The 16195-nt window shown below is 35.3% G+C and overlaps 1 protein-coding gene across 3 annotated transcripts in view; it reads left to right on the forward strand.

Annotated features, from left to right (window-relative positions):
* The window catches only part of ASCC3 (activating signal cointegrator 1 complex subunit 3), a 215357-nt gene that overhangs the window by 44479 nt on the left and 154683 nt on the right, over positions 1-16195 (forward strand). For all 3 annotated transcript variants that reach the window (XM_026089597.1, XM_026089600.1, XM_026089598.1), the window contains exon 6: positions 312-383. In XM_026089597.1, coding sequence (XP_025945382.1) covers positions 312-383 — 72 coding nt within the window. The remainder of the gene's footprint in view (positions 1-311; positions 384-16195) is intronic.

Consider the following 16195-nt stretch of genomic DNA (forward strand, 5'->3'; position numbering starts at 1 on the left):
TCTACTTATTTTCATGATCTTTTTAAATTATTGTTGGTTGGAATAACAACACAATATTGTTAGGAACGGGAATCAGTATATTGGAAAGTTAATGGCATAATTCTCTTACTTGAGAAATAATGACTAAATATTACTTAATAAATACTGAAATACATAATACTTGATTACAGGAATGAGTTTGTTCTTTGTCTTATGCATAGACTCTGTATATAGGATCAAAATAGACAGAAATATATTAAAAGTCACATATTTCATGGATTACTATTAGCTGATTTAGTATGTATGATGTGTATGGTGTGATGTGTTTTCAGGTGCAGCAGCTGAATCATATGGATGAAGTATGTTATGAAAATGTGCTGAAGCAAATAATGGCTGGACACCAGGTATTTGTTTTTCGTTTTAGCTTGCATTCAGAACACATTAAAAAAAAAAAAGTGTTAGGCATCATAAAGATGTTTTAAAGAAATAGTTTCATCTCCTTTTTTGTATTTTGAGATGCATCACTTCAGAGGTCACCTTTAACCCTGAAAGTACTACGTAGAAACAGCATGCAAGAAAATCTAAATAGACTAAATAACGTTAGTTTGTAGCTAAGGTGAAAATTCCTGGTACTTTAGATATCCTTTAAAATAATTACTGTATATTTATCACACTAATTTAAAACAACAATGCAAAATAGGTCAGTAGTTTAGAGATCTTAAGCTTAAGTACATTTAGTAATTAAAAAACTACAGCACTTAGTTATTACTCTCACCCTTTCCTGTGTCTTTCCAATTCTAGTGTCTCTTGTTAGAGACGAAAGATAAGAATGAGACAGTGTTCAGGATATGGTTCACAAGAGGCTTAGTATCTGTCATTTCAAATATCCTGGTTTTGGTTTGGCTTGATTTTTTGGTTTTAAGGAAGTAACCTTCTGTTTTATTTTACAATAGAGGTTTTTGCAGCGAATTTTAAAGTTTGACGTTTCTCTCCACTAAGATGGTGGGCTTAACTCATTTGCCTGTATTGTTTATCACTCTGTTATTGTTATGCTTCTAGATCATCCCCTCTGAAAGTCTCTTTTTTTTGTTAGAATTTGTACATGCCAGCACTATGAGAAGCAGTAGTTGAGCAGTTTTGGCCCCTGTTCAGAGCAGGAACAAATGCCAGTGCAAGATAATCCTTGAAGAGTCTTTTCACCAAATAATCTAGATGTAAAAGAGACACAGTCTTTCCCAAAAAATTGCACTAAGATCACACCTTTTCCWTGTTTTACAAGGAAATTCACATTATGGTGTTTTTAACAGATGAACTGTTTGTTTATGACATAAGGAAGTGATTGCTCTGAGCTTGAGGAAAAAGAAAGTACTTCAGCAGCAGCTTCTTAGTCTTCCTGCTCTCACTAGTTTGACATCACTCTTAAATTTATCTTCTCTTGCTGATATCAATTACTGGTGCTACATTCAAATACTACAGAAAACTTTCAGTTGTGAATATTCCATGCGGAAGCCCTGATATTTTCATGACTGAAGAGTATTGACAAAATTTGTTGGCAATATCAAGGGAGGTTTAGTGTGCTCTTTCCTCATTGTCAATTATGCACATACCTTGCCAAATTTCTAGCAGAGGTACATTTAGTTGTTTCTTTCTTGCTACTCTTTCTGATTTCATGTATTTTCACTAGCTATAAATGCATATACACAGTATTTCTACAAGTAGCAGTTTCTTTAAATCAATAAAATCTAAATAAGTAACATATCTTGGATTCCAGGGAGGAAGTTGTATTTTGTTCCTATATATTTATTACACCTTTCTTCCCGTCTCTTTTCTTTGTGCTATGGAAAAGACTGACTACAAACCTGTGCAGTAGGATTTTTAAAAATCAAGTATAATACAATAAATTGTTTAATTACAGCAGGAGATGTTTTATAGTTTGCATAGCTTTCCTTGAGAATAGCTTTAGTTCCTGTACAAATAGCTGAATGCTTGTTTTAAGGCATATGGTACAGCTGGAAGGGGTCAAGTGAAAAACTAGTCTCTCTAATGACACAATTTCAGTTGCTGACACAATTGCTGATCTCAATTTCTGAACGTTATATTTCAAACCAACAACCAAATAAGCGGTATATTTTCAGTCAAAACAGAAGTGTAGTTTTCCTTCCTATATAAATGTTGATTTGGYTCCAAAATGATTTGGTTGATTTTATTCAATTTGTTCTTTGCTTGAAAATGTTTTGTTCTGGGCATGTTACATGTTGATTTTCAGCAGCCTGTGATAAATGTACTGTTTGAAGTGATAAAGACGGTAGCTTGCTGGTCCTGAGATTTCAGTACGAATATTGTTCTTTGATGTCACCAGTGTAAAAACTTACTTGAATGCTGAATATATATACAAGCTGAATTCAGTGCAAATGTAAATATAGCATTTCAAAAACTTACGGTAATAAGTTTAACGATGTTTTAAAGCAGGTGTTAACACACACAGGTTTATATGTCAGGAAGGAGCAACATTTGAGCTATGTTGCAGAACTCTCTTAAATATGTATTTAAATGCCAACCAGTTACATTGGATTTTGTTCCTGATTATTTAAAACATGTTTGTCTCAGGACTTATGAAACAAACATTCCTATCCTGAAATAGATGATATACAAACACTTGTACACAGTCTTTGACAATGTAGAATTAAGTATATCAACTCATTATAGTAGTATGGCAGGTAGTGAAAATACGGGATTTTTCTTTTTAATGAGTCTGTTCTGATAAATGGTCTGTCTAATCACTAGACTAACTGCAGATATCAAAAAAAAAGTTGAAAAAAGATGATTTTTAAATGTATCTACATTGAAACACCTGCGGAGGAAGAATATTATGCTAGAAAGGTTTTCTTTAGCGTCTTGTCAAAAGTTTGAGAACAGTAATATAGAATTATGAATGAAGTCATAACCTTCTTTTGATTTTCATAGTTTTTAGAAATCCATAACCTTGYGTCCTGGTCTTTTACCATCGTGTTCTATTACCCTTCTTAGCTTTTTTGAGTTATCCTTTAAACTTGTGTTTAGTGTGTAAAGGTCGTTTTTTTGTTTGCTCTGGTTGTGTCTAAGTATACTCCTTAGAAAGGTGCATAGCCCTGATAGGTCTACTTCAGAAAAAGTTTTCCTTGGCAGTTATGTTTGGAATTCAGGAAATGGTTGGAATTTTATAACTGTCGAGGCAGTAATGTACAGGCAGAGCTCTCATCAGCAGTGCTCCAGAGAGCCAAAAAGCTACCTATTCTGTCTTATGCTGAATTGCAAGAAATAAATCCCAGAATCCTTTCTCAGAAGGAGAATCAAAGGAAAAGACATTCCCTCTTCCAAAGTTCCATGAATTAATATAATATACGCCCTCCTGTGGCCATCAAACTTCCATAGTGTTTTCTCTTTTAAGATTCTTTGCCAGAGACTTTAGAATGTCTTAATAAATTACATCTAAAAGTTGGTTATTTATATACTATTCTCTTAACTCATTTTTGAAGAATTCTGCCATGCTAAAAAAGCATAATTTCCTCTTACAGAAGTCATACTGATGTGTCCCTGTCATATTATAGGTTGCAGTGTGATGCTTGAATGAAATTATATGTTCATGTGTTTTAATGAATGTTATGTGTGTTTTTGTTTTTTAAGACTAAGGCCAGTAGGAGGTAGTTGTATTCTACACAGACATGTGTTTTGACAGATGGAGAGAAGCTTTTTATGTTGATTTTTTCAACAGTCATACTCTGCAAGACTTCAAGCTCTTCTTGGCTACTGGGAAATTAAGAGTTGGTGATTCAGCCTTTAATTTTGATCCATCTGCTCAAGCTAATGAGATATCTCATTTGTAGGCTTCACTTTGAATTGCCAAATGCATTTGAAGCTGTAACATTTATCTTAGAGCACACCCCTCCTCTTGTTTAACTTGAGGAAAGATATAATGATAGATGGATTGCCCTACTGAGTTTTCTGGYGGGGTTGTTATAGAAACTTTTGATGGTGACTGAAGAAGTGAGATGAGAAAATGTCCCAAAGGTTTCCAGGTCCTTTTTAAGTTGATCTGCTCTTTCTGTGGGATTGCAAATAATGAGATTTTCATTACAAGCTTTTTCTGTCAGAATTCCACCTCTTAAGACTGCTTTAAGTGAGAACCTTTAGTSCTGTTAGGTCTGCTTTCCTGGGAATGTCCTTCTGTGCTGAGTATTAGTTGGTGAATATTTGTTTTCATGTCATCCTTTGAATTTATTATGGTTTTATATTGGCAAGTACGTTAGATCTTTTTGAACTGATTTGCTCTTTTGCAGTTCTTTTCCTTCCTCTTAACAAAACACAAATTCTTAAAAAAATAAAAAAAAAGAAACGATACACTGTTGATGAGAGAGCGTGACCTCATTTTCAGTTGCAGATGGGAGTACTTTTGCCAGCATTTACCTTCTGGGATACTGTTCCCTCAAAGACTGGGTGAAGGCTCAGTCACCAAAATTTATCATTCCCTCAAAGCGATTATAGCTCTCTAGTTTCAGGCAGTCGCCAGTAATGAGCCACATGCATTAACAGCATTAATTCAGCTAAGGAACTGAAAATGCTTCTTAGCATTTGGCAGAATTGTGAGAAGGGCATCTGAAGCTGAAGCGTTCTGGGGAGCATGTAACCCCTTTCTGAGGCAGCCTGCACGGACTGGTGACCTCACAAGGTTAGCAAAGACAGGAACTGAATCTAGCCATAAGTATCAACATCATTTTTATAATAAAATGAGGCATCGCATTTCTAGCTAATTTCAGATGATACATTTTTTTTATCCTTATCCTCATAGTCTGTGAGGGGAGAACACACCCTTATTATGTTATGGTTTGGAGAAATACAGTATTTTTAAGGGCTTTTTCTGGAGAAACATGAGATATTTACACTTTAACTCTACATTAAATTCATTTGTCTGATAAAATAGGGTACTGTTGCACTTTGCCAAGATTCAGTTGCTTAATTTAATTAATTAACCCTTTTGCCTCTGGTGACCTCTCTTGTGTTATGGGCTTCCTCCAGCACACCTCATGCTGTTGCTGACCTTTTGCTAATTTTATCCCACTGCCTTGGTTACTGAGAGTGAGCTGATCATATATTTCTCTCATTGTCACCATCATCTCTTTCGTTTACTGTTACGAATTTGTCAGAACCTTACTGTTTGCTATCTTGTTTTTTGTCTGAACATCCTTTAAAGAAAGGTAAAAATCAGAAAATAACCAAGAGCAAAACCCGAAGAAATCTTATATATTCTTTATGCTATGAATTCAAATGGAGTGGCTGACATTCTTCAAAGGCTTTCAGAGGAACTCCTTCCTCAAACTAGTAAACCTCTCGTTTTTGCCAGATTCCAGATTCCCCGGACTACTTGTTTCTTCTGCAACTTTTTTTTTTTTTTTTGGGGGGGGGGGGAGTCATAGCTAATTCTCTTTGATACTACTTAAACCTTCAACAGAAGTCCTGTGTTCACTTTGTCTTTGGTGTTTTTTCAGCAGGTCTGTTGTATTTACTCTCTGCTCCCTACTTTTCTCTCCTCTCTGCTGTTTTTCTGACCATCACTACTCTGTTACACTGTTTGTCTTCAGCCGCAGGAACTTGAGTTTCACTCTTGGTTCCTTACCCAGTGCATTTTGCTCTATTTTGGCTGTTTATCATAGTTCTCAACTTGGAGTGCCTTTGTCATTCTCCTGTCYTCTCAAACTTTTTTTCCTTTTTAAGAAAATTAGCATCTCAGTTATTTTTCACTGCTTTGGAGAACTTATTGTTTGTTKTAATTTTCTTCTACAAGCTCTGCTATCCAGTGAAACCCAATGAAATTGCTTTTTCTCACTGAACTTGGTATCTTCAGTTCATAACAAAAACTGACTATTCAGTGGAAGCTGAAATCTTTCTGTGGTTCTTGCTGTCTGTGCAAGCCTTGAGGCTCAAGGTTACTGTACTTAAATATTGAGGAGACATCATGGGTTTGCAAAGAATAGTTTATGCAAAGACAGCTTTTCTGGTGGCCAAAGATCCTCTGACTGTCTGTTGTGAAGAGTCTGGATTCTGAAAACAGCTGATAGTTATGTAAAAACTTGCCGCAACATCCAAAAGGGAAGGTAGCAGTAGTATTCCTTTAGACCTTTATTTTCCTTGATAACATTTTTAGAACMGCAGCTCTAAGAACTCAAATTTTCRTTGCTGTTCTTTCAGTATAATAATTCTTGTTGTCTTCTGTCTTATTTTTTCTGCTTTTTTGTTCTTTTCCCTTTGGTTATGATCAAAATTACTTGTTCAGAAATTCTCCATGTATACTTTCAGTAAAACATTGAAATAACTTTGATTTCTGTAACAAAAATCACTGTCCTTGCAAGCTAGATCAGAGCTCAGGATTGCATTTAGTAGAGTTAGGAAAGAAAGGCCCTTAAAAACTCATTTATTTTTTATTTATCCTTTGTAAGATCAAAAAATAGGATTAAATTAGGCGGAACAGGAAGAGGAAAGCCTGTTTGTCGTGAAAGTCCCTATTCTGATTGCACATCTCTGTCGCTTTCTTGGTCCCTCAGACTGTACGTATCGCATAGTATCCGTTCCCGGGGTTGGAATCATGTGACTTTTCTTATTTAGCCTTGTATTCTGTAATAAGTGTGTTTATGCAGTAGCTTCGATTGACTTCAGCACTAGCAGCTCTTAGTAGTCCTAAGCCAGTGGAGAAATGGCAGCCTGTTTTAGATCTAACGTGCTGGAAGTTTCACCATTCAACTAAAAACGTAGAGGAGAATTACTCAAAACAGCAGACAGACTTGCACAGATCCATCCATTCACAAGGATGCACTACAAGTGGTGGGGTTCGGTCATCCCATTTTGTGCTTATTTCAGCTGAGTTTCGTTAAGGGGCTTTTGAAGAGAATGACTTTCTCAAGTGCCACCTTGTCCATTTCTGCCCTTTTACTCTTCAGCTTTGAACTAGTTTGTTAGGTTTAGCTGGCTGCTTCTGTCTCCGTTACCCTTTGGCTGAAATACAGTATTGTTCTAGCTGCATCTCGTATATCTATGACAGCTTTTCCCTTAATCTTTTAAAATGAAATCTGGATTTTTATTTTTTTTTAATGTGCAGAATGCAGCCATGTCTACTTGTTAAATTTTTAATTAGTCTCTGCATTGGGTGGTTAGTATGCAGTTTTGTAGAAATCAGGCTTGCGATATTAATTATAATTCATGTACTTAATTAAAAAGTCTTTTTATACCACTGTTCTTCAGTTAGTTCATTAGAAGTAATACTGCAAAGCTATTTATTAATTTCAATAAACCTTTTAAAATCTTGGGGTGATTTCCAACTATTATCTTGCAATGTTTTTTAATACTCTTTCAAACTGGGATTATTGGTGTCACATGAAATGCAGGTTGTGTTCAAATTCATATAGTCAGATCTGTTTCTGTGCAGTATATTGTATCGAAAGGATTCACTTTGTAACTGCTCATTATTTACAATAATTGACTTCAACTTTTCAGTATTAAGAAGTGTCATCTTGTTTTTCTTAAAATGCTATCTTAAACCAAAAAAGGAAAGCTGAGTAGTTATTTAAATCTATTATATTAAATTGTCAGAAGTGAATTTGACAGGTATTAATTTCATCTGTAAAAATGATGGATTGAATTTCTTTATTATCAGTTTTCCAGCTGATACTTGGTTGCAGAAGCAGTACGAAGATAAAAGTTTAATAAGCTTAGTTACTGCAAGCAACTGTTGATAATGTTTTTATAGCTGTGTCTTAACATAAGATTTAGTAAAGCAGTACTTTTTCAGAGGTCTCTCTGGAATTTAGTACTTTAAGAATTAAGCTTTTTCTAGGTTTCTTCCTGGGCTAAATAGTGTGCATAGTATCCTTTGGACAAATAATTCTGAAAGGTTACTGAATTTCTTAAAATATATTATTTACCTGGATAGGTTTTTATCTAGACTTCAATCTTATAGCCTAAAAAAAGGTTTCTTTCAATCTCAGCTTTTGTTCCTCTATTTCTGCATAGATTGCTTCTGTTTCATCATCTGATGAGGCTCATTTGCACGTATATGTATTATTTTTTTTTATATATGTGTGTACCTGCATACAGGTGTATAAAAATTGCACAAATGCAGGTGGTAAAGTGGTCAGCTAGGACAGCTKAATCGTGGCTATTCTCTTTAGATGTTATTTCCATGTCAGCTAATTAAGTGAAGACTTGGATATTTTAGATAATTTTCTATAGAATTTCTTGTGCAGGTTTTGTACAATTAGAGCTCATTCATTTGTACGGATTCTTTAGCAAAAACACAAACTAATCCTGTCTTGGTGCACTGCTTTGGTGTTCTTCTGCATCTTCACCATTTCTTCATATGTTTCACTTTCACAGTAATTGCCTTTTTCAATTTTAAGAATACAATAGAAAATATTTTTTTGCCTAAATGAACGAAACTTTATATCTTACTTAAATTAAAAATGCTATACCACAATGCTCTGTAGATGATATCCTTGAAATATCTGGTAAATATATATATTTTTTATGTTACTGTCAAATGATATGTACATACTAGTTTTCTTTAAATTTTCTGGCCGAATCCAGTTGAATTTAAATGTTTAACACCTGGTCAGCAGCCTACATGAGCAACTGAGGAAAGTGCTGGAAATGAATGCAGTAACCAGTTATGCATATATTAACACATTATTCTTCAATTGGATATAATTCTAAATGTTTGTGTATTATCTTTCTATTCCTTATGCTARTTTTTACATATATATGTTTGTATTTACGTAGTAATTTGTCTGTATACATGTGCCCAGGTGATGGCCAGATGATGTAGAGCAAAACCATCAACATAATTTTCTTCCATTAATGATGAGTTCACTAGATGTTTATTATATGCTTGTAGTATTGCACAGCTACACAACAATGTCTGCATTGGTAGTACGACTGCTAAGGGAGCAATTGCTCCTATTTAGAATTTTTATTCTTCTGATTTTATGAATGTACACTGAATCATTAAAAGAAATTTAAACTTKAATTCAAAATTAACAACTTTCCTAGCCTAAAATTATTATATTCTAAGAAAATCATAATTTACTCTGCAATTGACTATCTTAAGCCAGTGGCTTTTTGTGACTGTCAAAGTGTTAAGTTACAGATGTGTTGCTTGCTTACTACCAGATCTGTTCTTCCACTTACCAGCCTGGTAAAGGCAGCCTGATCAGTTTTGCAGCCTAATGCTGAGTTTAGCTAGCTCTAGGTTAAAACCTGTGTTTCAAACATGGGGCTGCAGACCATTAGTGGTCCAGAAGACTGTGGAAAGTCAGGTCTATGGAAAGCTATATATTGTTTTTCTCTAATGTTTCAACGGCAAGGATAAATGAAACTTGGGAAGAAATGTTGAGGGTTGTCAGTGGTGCAATACTTTTGAAAATTCTTGCTCTGTAGCCCTGAAAGAAATAGATATCTGTGTTTAATGTAACATTAATAGATAATATTAATGACAAACTTCCTGATTCTCATCAGAAATTCTGTAAATTCAAAATGTAGCAAGATAATTACTGTCCACCAAGAGCTAGTGTTTGCCACAGAATTTTTAATGAATGTTACCAGAGAATCCAGTAGCAATTTCATTAGTGGGCTTTAATTTGAAATATACAGTAATATAGGATGCTGTAAATAATAAGTTTTTTAGATGAATCCATGAGGATCAGAAATAAAGCTTATCTATGAAGATGCTAAGATCCATCAAGAAATTCCTTTTGACTTTATACTTTCATTCACTTTTTCAGAGTATGAAATGTATGTAGCACTGTGGGGTCTGAATGCTGACAGATTTCTTTGTGAGATGATTCTAGAATATGTTAAGTTCATATGTTCTCATGTGTTTAATTGTGAGATATTTATAATTTTCTTATTTAGAAAATGATCTCTTGAGAAGAGTTAGGTATAAAAAGCATAGGTTTACAAGGGACGTTATGATGGTTCTAGCACAGTTTACTACTGTTTGCAAGCAACTGCATCATTTAACTTCATAAATTTATCAAGCTTCATATTAATAAGATTGCTTGTACTTGAAATCAGTTCTTCACTTCCCTGTTGATTTAGAAACCTATTAACTAGGCAGAAGGAAAGCTTGTTGATAAAGGTATGTGTTTTTATTTTTAAAGTACTACTGAAGAAACAAGAAATAAACTGGAAGAACTCTGACTATTCTACTCTAACTGTTTAGTATGTTTATTTATGTTACTGGATCTTACAAAACCAGAAGACATAGAGGCTGACATGGCAATTTGGTTACTGTTTTTACATATGTCTAAAGGAATAGAAATAGGTAGGAGGATTTCTACAATATGCTGTATATTTCTTCCCTTCAGTAAAGCTGAGTGGAATCTGCATAATGCTTCTGTCTCCTCTGTTATTTTTACATATTATGGGTGGTATATATGTAAGTAAATATAGTTTTGGAAGTGTGAGAAGAGATACAGTAGACTCTTACAATTCTTGTTCTGGAGGGATATTTGTCAAAAATATAATTTATGATATTGTAGAAACATTTATTGTCAGAATAGTTAATGTCAAAACAGGACAAAGCGAAATGCTTGAAAGAAGTTCTTGTATGTTCTTGTTTTGCTAAAAAAAAAGATTCAGTCAAAAGCTGCTTATAACGCTGAATAATAATTATCATTCAAGTCCATTGGCATCTGCAGAAATGCAATTGTTAGCTGCCTAATGACATATATTTGCATAGTAATAGACCAACTTGCATAGTAATAGACCAGCTATTCTTGCTTAATTTTCTGTACAAGAATAGACATTGCTATTTCTGTCCTGTCAATTATAATTCAGAATAATTTCTACTACCTGTAGGCGTCAGTAGTGTTGTTTGTTTGTCTTAGTGACTAATTGGCCTTCTACTTTAATTTTTGCCATATTCATTTTTCCTCTGCAGTTTGTAAGGATAGATCTTCATACTGTTTTGGAGTAGTAACACATTAAAAATCTTGGAAGGATCTTTTTCTGTTTTAGACTTTCTTGTCTTAGTATATTAAGGCAGTGAATGTTCTCTTCTGTCAACCTCTTCACCTTGTAATAGCCTCAGACTGGTTTTGGTTGTGTTTCTGCTTTGTTTTCAGGAGGAATCAATAACTATGCAAATCTAGTAAAATAAATTGTCTAAAACTACAGGTAGGCATGGGAATAAAATTATTTAGATTTTTGTATTAATTTACCTATAGTTTAAATAGTTAACTATAGTTTTAAATATAGTTTGGTTATTGCTACAAATTGAAGATAGCGTAAATCTCATTTTACTGTCCTGAAAAGGATTTCTTTTAGTATTCAGAATCCATATTTGAGTATTGATTCCATAACTGAGCGTTTACTTTATAGGCCATCCAATATAATTCAAAATATAATAAATAAGATAGTAAAAACAAGTGTTTGCAATTTTTAAAATGCTTTATTTTAGCAGCAATTTAGAACTTCCTCCTGTAAATTAAATCAGACAAATCAATCAGCATACATTAGTGAAAAATGTGTTACTTGTATAGCTATAAAGAAGAAGTCATGAAGCTAATGAAGCTTTATGTACTTGAAGCATGTACATGAGCAAGTACCTTTTACTGAGAAATGTCCTTCTATTAGTGCTGCTGTATGCACAYTGGTTATTCTTCAATGTAGAGTTCTTGTATCATCAGACTGTCCTATTTTAATTCCAGAGGCTTACTGTCAAACTTGATGGTCCAGAACCTGCATCATATAAGTCTAGAACGACACTTATATGTTCTAAAGGATCCTAAATTGAGGGGAAATGACACCAAACCCCTAAATCTTACGTTTTCACATTGTGGCAGAAAACACAGTGTTGTGTTTTACATCAGCATGACTGAGTGCCTCTGAGGTACCTGTACCCTAACACATGCAGCATGGGGAACAACGGGGGGAATTAGAGATTTGCATGCAGTTGCAGGGCTAGGATCCCACCATGGAAATGTGATAGGATAGTTCACACAACTGGAGTGCTGCAAGGTGTGAATACAGTCTTTTTAGGAAGGACAGGCCAGGATGGCACAGAGGGGGAGTTGCCCCGTATGCGTAGAGTTCCACCAAGGGAGGAGTGATGAGCCACCTGAGACTTTATGGATCAGGATTAGTGGGCAGAAAAATGTGAGTGACATTGTAGTGGATGTCTGCTACAGACTGCCTGATCAAGAAGAAGACATAGATGAGGCCTTTTTCAGACAACTGCAACAAGCCTCACATTCACAGGCCCTGGTCCTCATGGGGGCCTTTAACCACCTGACTTCTGCTGGAGGGACAACATATAAGGGCACTAACAATCCAGGAGGTTTCTGGAGTATATTGATGGTAATTTCTTGATTGAAGACCCAATCAGGAATGATGCTCTGCTGGACCTCATACTTACAAGCAAGAAAAACTGGTCAGAGATATGTAGGTCAGGGGCAGCTTTGGCTGCAGTGACCACAAGATGGTGGATTTCAGGATCCTGAGGGGAGGGAACAAAGCAAATAGCAGGATCACAACCCTGGAGGAGAGCAGACTTTGGCCTCTTCAGAGCCTGCTTAGTAGAATCTCATTGAAGATGGTTCTGGAGAGAAGAGGGGTCCAGGAGAGCTGGTTGATATTCAAGGACTACCTCCTCCAAGCTCAAGAATGGTCCATCCCAATGAACAAGAAGTCAAGCAAAGGCGGCAGGAGACCTGTGTGGATGAACAAGGAGCTCCTGGCAAAACTCAAACATAAGAAGGAAGTATACAGAATGTGGACAGGGACAGGTAACCTGAGAGGAATATAGAGATGTTGTCCAAGTATACAGGGATGAGGCTAGGAAGGCCAAAGCCCATCTGGAGTTTAATCTGGTGAGAGATATCAAAAACAACAAGAAGAGCTTCTATAAATACATCAGTAACAAAAGGAAGACCAGGGAGAATGTTGGCCTGCTACTGAATGGTGCAGGGACCCTGGTGGCAAAAGATACAGAAAAGACAGAGATACTGAATGCCTTCTTTGCCTCAGTCTTTACTGGTAAGATTGGCCCTCAGGAATCCCAGACTCTGGAGAGCAGGGAGAAAGTCTGGAGAAATTAAGACTTACCCTCGGTGGAGGAGAATGAGGTTAGGGAACATTTGAACAAACTGGACATACACAGGTCCCAATAGGATGCACACAAGTGCTGAGGGTGCTGGCTGATGTAATTGTGAGGCCACTGCCAATTATCTTTGAAAGTTCATGGTGACTAGGGGAGGTTCCTGAGGACTGGAAGAAAGCAAACATCACTCCTGTCTTCAAGAAGGACAAGGAGGATCCAGGGAACTACAGACTGATCAGCCTCACCTTGGTCCTTGGGAAGGTGATGGAGCCAATAGTCCTGGAAAGCATTTCCAAGTATACAGAGGGCATGAAGATGACTGGGAGTAGTCAGCATGGATTTCTGAAGAGGAAGTCATGCCCGACCAGCCTGATAGCCTTCTATGATGAGATGACTGGCTTGGTTGGTGAGGCGAGAACAGTGGGTGTTGCTCACGTTGATTTTAGCAAGGCAGGTTGCTCAGAGAGGCTGTGGACTCTCCATCCTTGGACATATTCAAAACCTGACTGGACGCAGCTGTGGGCAACCTGCTGTAGCTGAGTCTCCTTTTTTTGGCGGGGGGTTGAACTAGATAATCTCTAGAGGTCCCTTCCATGCTCAGCTGTTCTGTGATTCTCCTTTAAATGTTCATTACGTTCTCATATAAATGTGCATGCTCAATATTTGCTTGGAGAGAGAAAACCTATGCTTTGTCCACATGAAGAGAACACAGCTTGGAAGGAAAAAAAAAAAAGAAAGAAAAAAAAGGACTGACAGCCCAGAATGTTTATGGTTACTGAGTAGAAACAGCCCACAAGAAATAATTCTGCRTGCAATGCCATTATGTTTTACAGTGTGTCAGAACTGTTAGATCTGGAGATTAACAGGGGTAAAACACAGCAGAAAAGAAGAATATACAAATAAGGCTATGTTGTTATGCAGATTAGATTTGGGCCCTGATAGAAGACTAAAAAGAGTGGTCTTCTGAGAGAAAGAAAAAAGGTCATGTCTGTGAGCTAACTAGGAGCTCAGTTCATATCAAATATGAGGTTAAAATGGAGGGAAGAAAGTCACAAGATGAGGGAGATAATTTATCAATCTTTAATTAAGGGAAAATACCTTTGTCACTCAAGGCTAAAGAGTCTTGTCAGATATAATCCTAAAAAGTCAGTGTAATATCTAACAGTGGCAAGGCCTTTTTTTTGCAGTGCACTCTACGTTTGTGGTACTTATTATTTATTGTTAATAGATCCACTTTCTGCTGAGACTGGTGGATTATTCTGTGCACCTTCTAAATCAGCTTCTACTAGCCAGAAATCGAACAGTAAGACAGTAAGTTTTTCAGAGTGCCTGTAAATTATATAGAAACAAGAGAAAGACATGTAAAAAAACCATCCATGGTTGGTCAGTGTTCCAGATGTATTTCTTTTTCACCAAAAGCAAAGATGTTATATACTTAGGACTCCTACAAAAAAAAATTTGTTGAGGAGTAATAATAATAGGCTTCTGTGTTTAAGAATCTATGGATAAATGGAGGATTTTTGCTACTACAAAGACAGTGGGGAAAAAAGGAAAAAGGAAGAAAATAGGGGCAAACAAGATTATAGTGAGAATTATAACAATAAAGATTAGAATTATAACAACAAAGATTATAACAGTAAGTGAGAGAAGATGGAGCAACAGGTGCAGCAAGAAGGGAAATAAAAGAGAAATGAGGGTATGATGTTTAAATATTTCAAAAAGTCTTTGACAGTAGAACCTCTTTAAATGAATAGATATACAAAACAGAAGGCTACAAGGAAGGTTACAAAGGAAGAAGATGAGGAAAGTAGTACCAGATTTAGTGTCCTCATCTTAGCTTTTACATAAATTGCATGAGGAATAGTAAAAATGAGATTGGACTGTACAATATAATATTGCTTTGGACAGGCACATCTTAAGTAAAAAGAAGCAAATAAATTTCCACACTAAAATAGTATACAAATTGAACTTATAGGGCAGATGTCTTATTTGCAGGGGATTAAAAAGAAGTAGAGTTTTTAGGTGTAGGTAGCACGTGCGCATTAGTTTATCTTTACTATAGTAAAAATGTCTATAAATTAAATAGCAGTTAATACCCATAATCACTAGTATATATAAACAGAAAAATAATTAGCTAAATAGCTCTGTTAACTAGAGATTTTGTTAATTAGCTTCCACAGAGTTTTTTTTTTCAAAAAAACTAGTTTTTTGTTTAAACAGGGATAATTAGAAGTAATTTATTTCACTGAATAATTAATTCAAAACTTAGCAGAGATAGCATTTAATGGTAATCTATCAAGAGTTCAAATTAGATTGCATCACATTACAGTAGTGATTAGTTCATGGTGCATTATAGATTTCTTTATTATTAGTTAATCTTTTCAGGTAAAGTGTTGTGGGGTATTGCTTACCTTTTCAACAGAATTTGCTATCTGTCTTGAAATTTGCAGATTTTTACAGATGTGACTGCTGCTGATTTTTTTTGGGGGGGGAGGGGAACGGGAGTTCACCACTCAGCTTGAATTAAAACTTCTGTATTCTACTGCACATTATTTAATTTGACATGATGAGTAAATGCAGTCTGCTTTTAACTTGTGAAGTATTTGTTTTCTGTATAGAAGGAAGGGTGTATCAAACGTGTCATTAGGACTAGTTTGTAGGCAGTTTAGTAATCCATCAAATTTCTATAGTTTAAAAGAGGATCTTAATTCACATGAAGATTATATCAGTATTTTTTTTGAAATCTAAGATATATTAAAATTAATTGAAAGAAAATAAATGCAGGTTTTCTCATTGCCTTTGTAACAGTATTGCTACTTACCAAGGTAATGAGACGGTAACAGTATTGTTACTTGCCAAGGCAATATTTATAAGCCTTACTTATCAAGTATTTTTCCGCTTTTTCCCATTCGCGTGTTGTTGTTTGATATGTGAAAGACTTGAATATATAAAATAAAAAAATCAACTAAAATAAAGAGCAAGACTTCTCTTGAAGTACATTAAACTTTTTAAGCATTAGTATGGATAACCTTGTATAAATTCTCATCTTATGTACTTTGCTCTTGTTCTTTTAGTAAATAAATCTATATAGTG

This window comes from Apteryx rowi, unplaced genomic scaffold, assembly GCF_003343035.1.
Source record: "Apteryx rowi isolate R43461 unplaced genomic scaffold, aptRow1 scaffold_822, whole genome shotgun sequence".
Classification (NCBI taxonomy): Eukaryota; Metazoa; Chordata; class Aves; order Apterygiformes; family Apterygidae; genus Apteryx; species Apteryx rowi.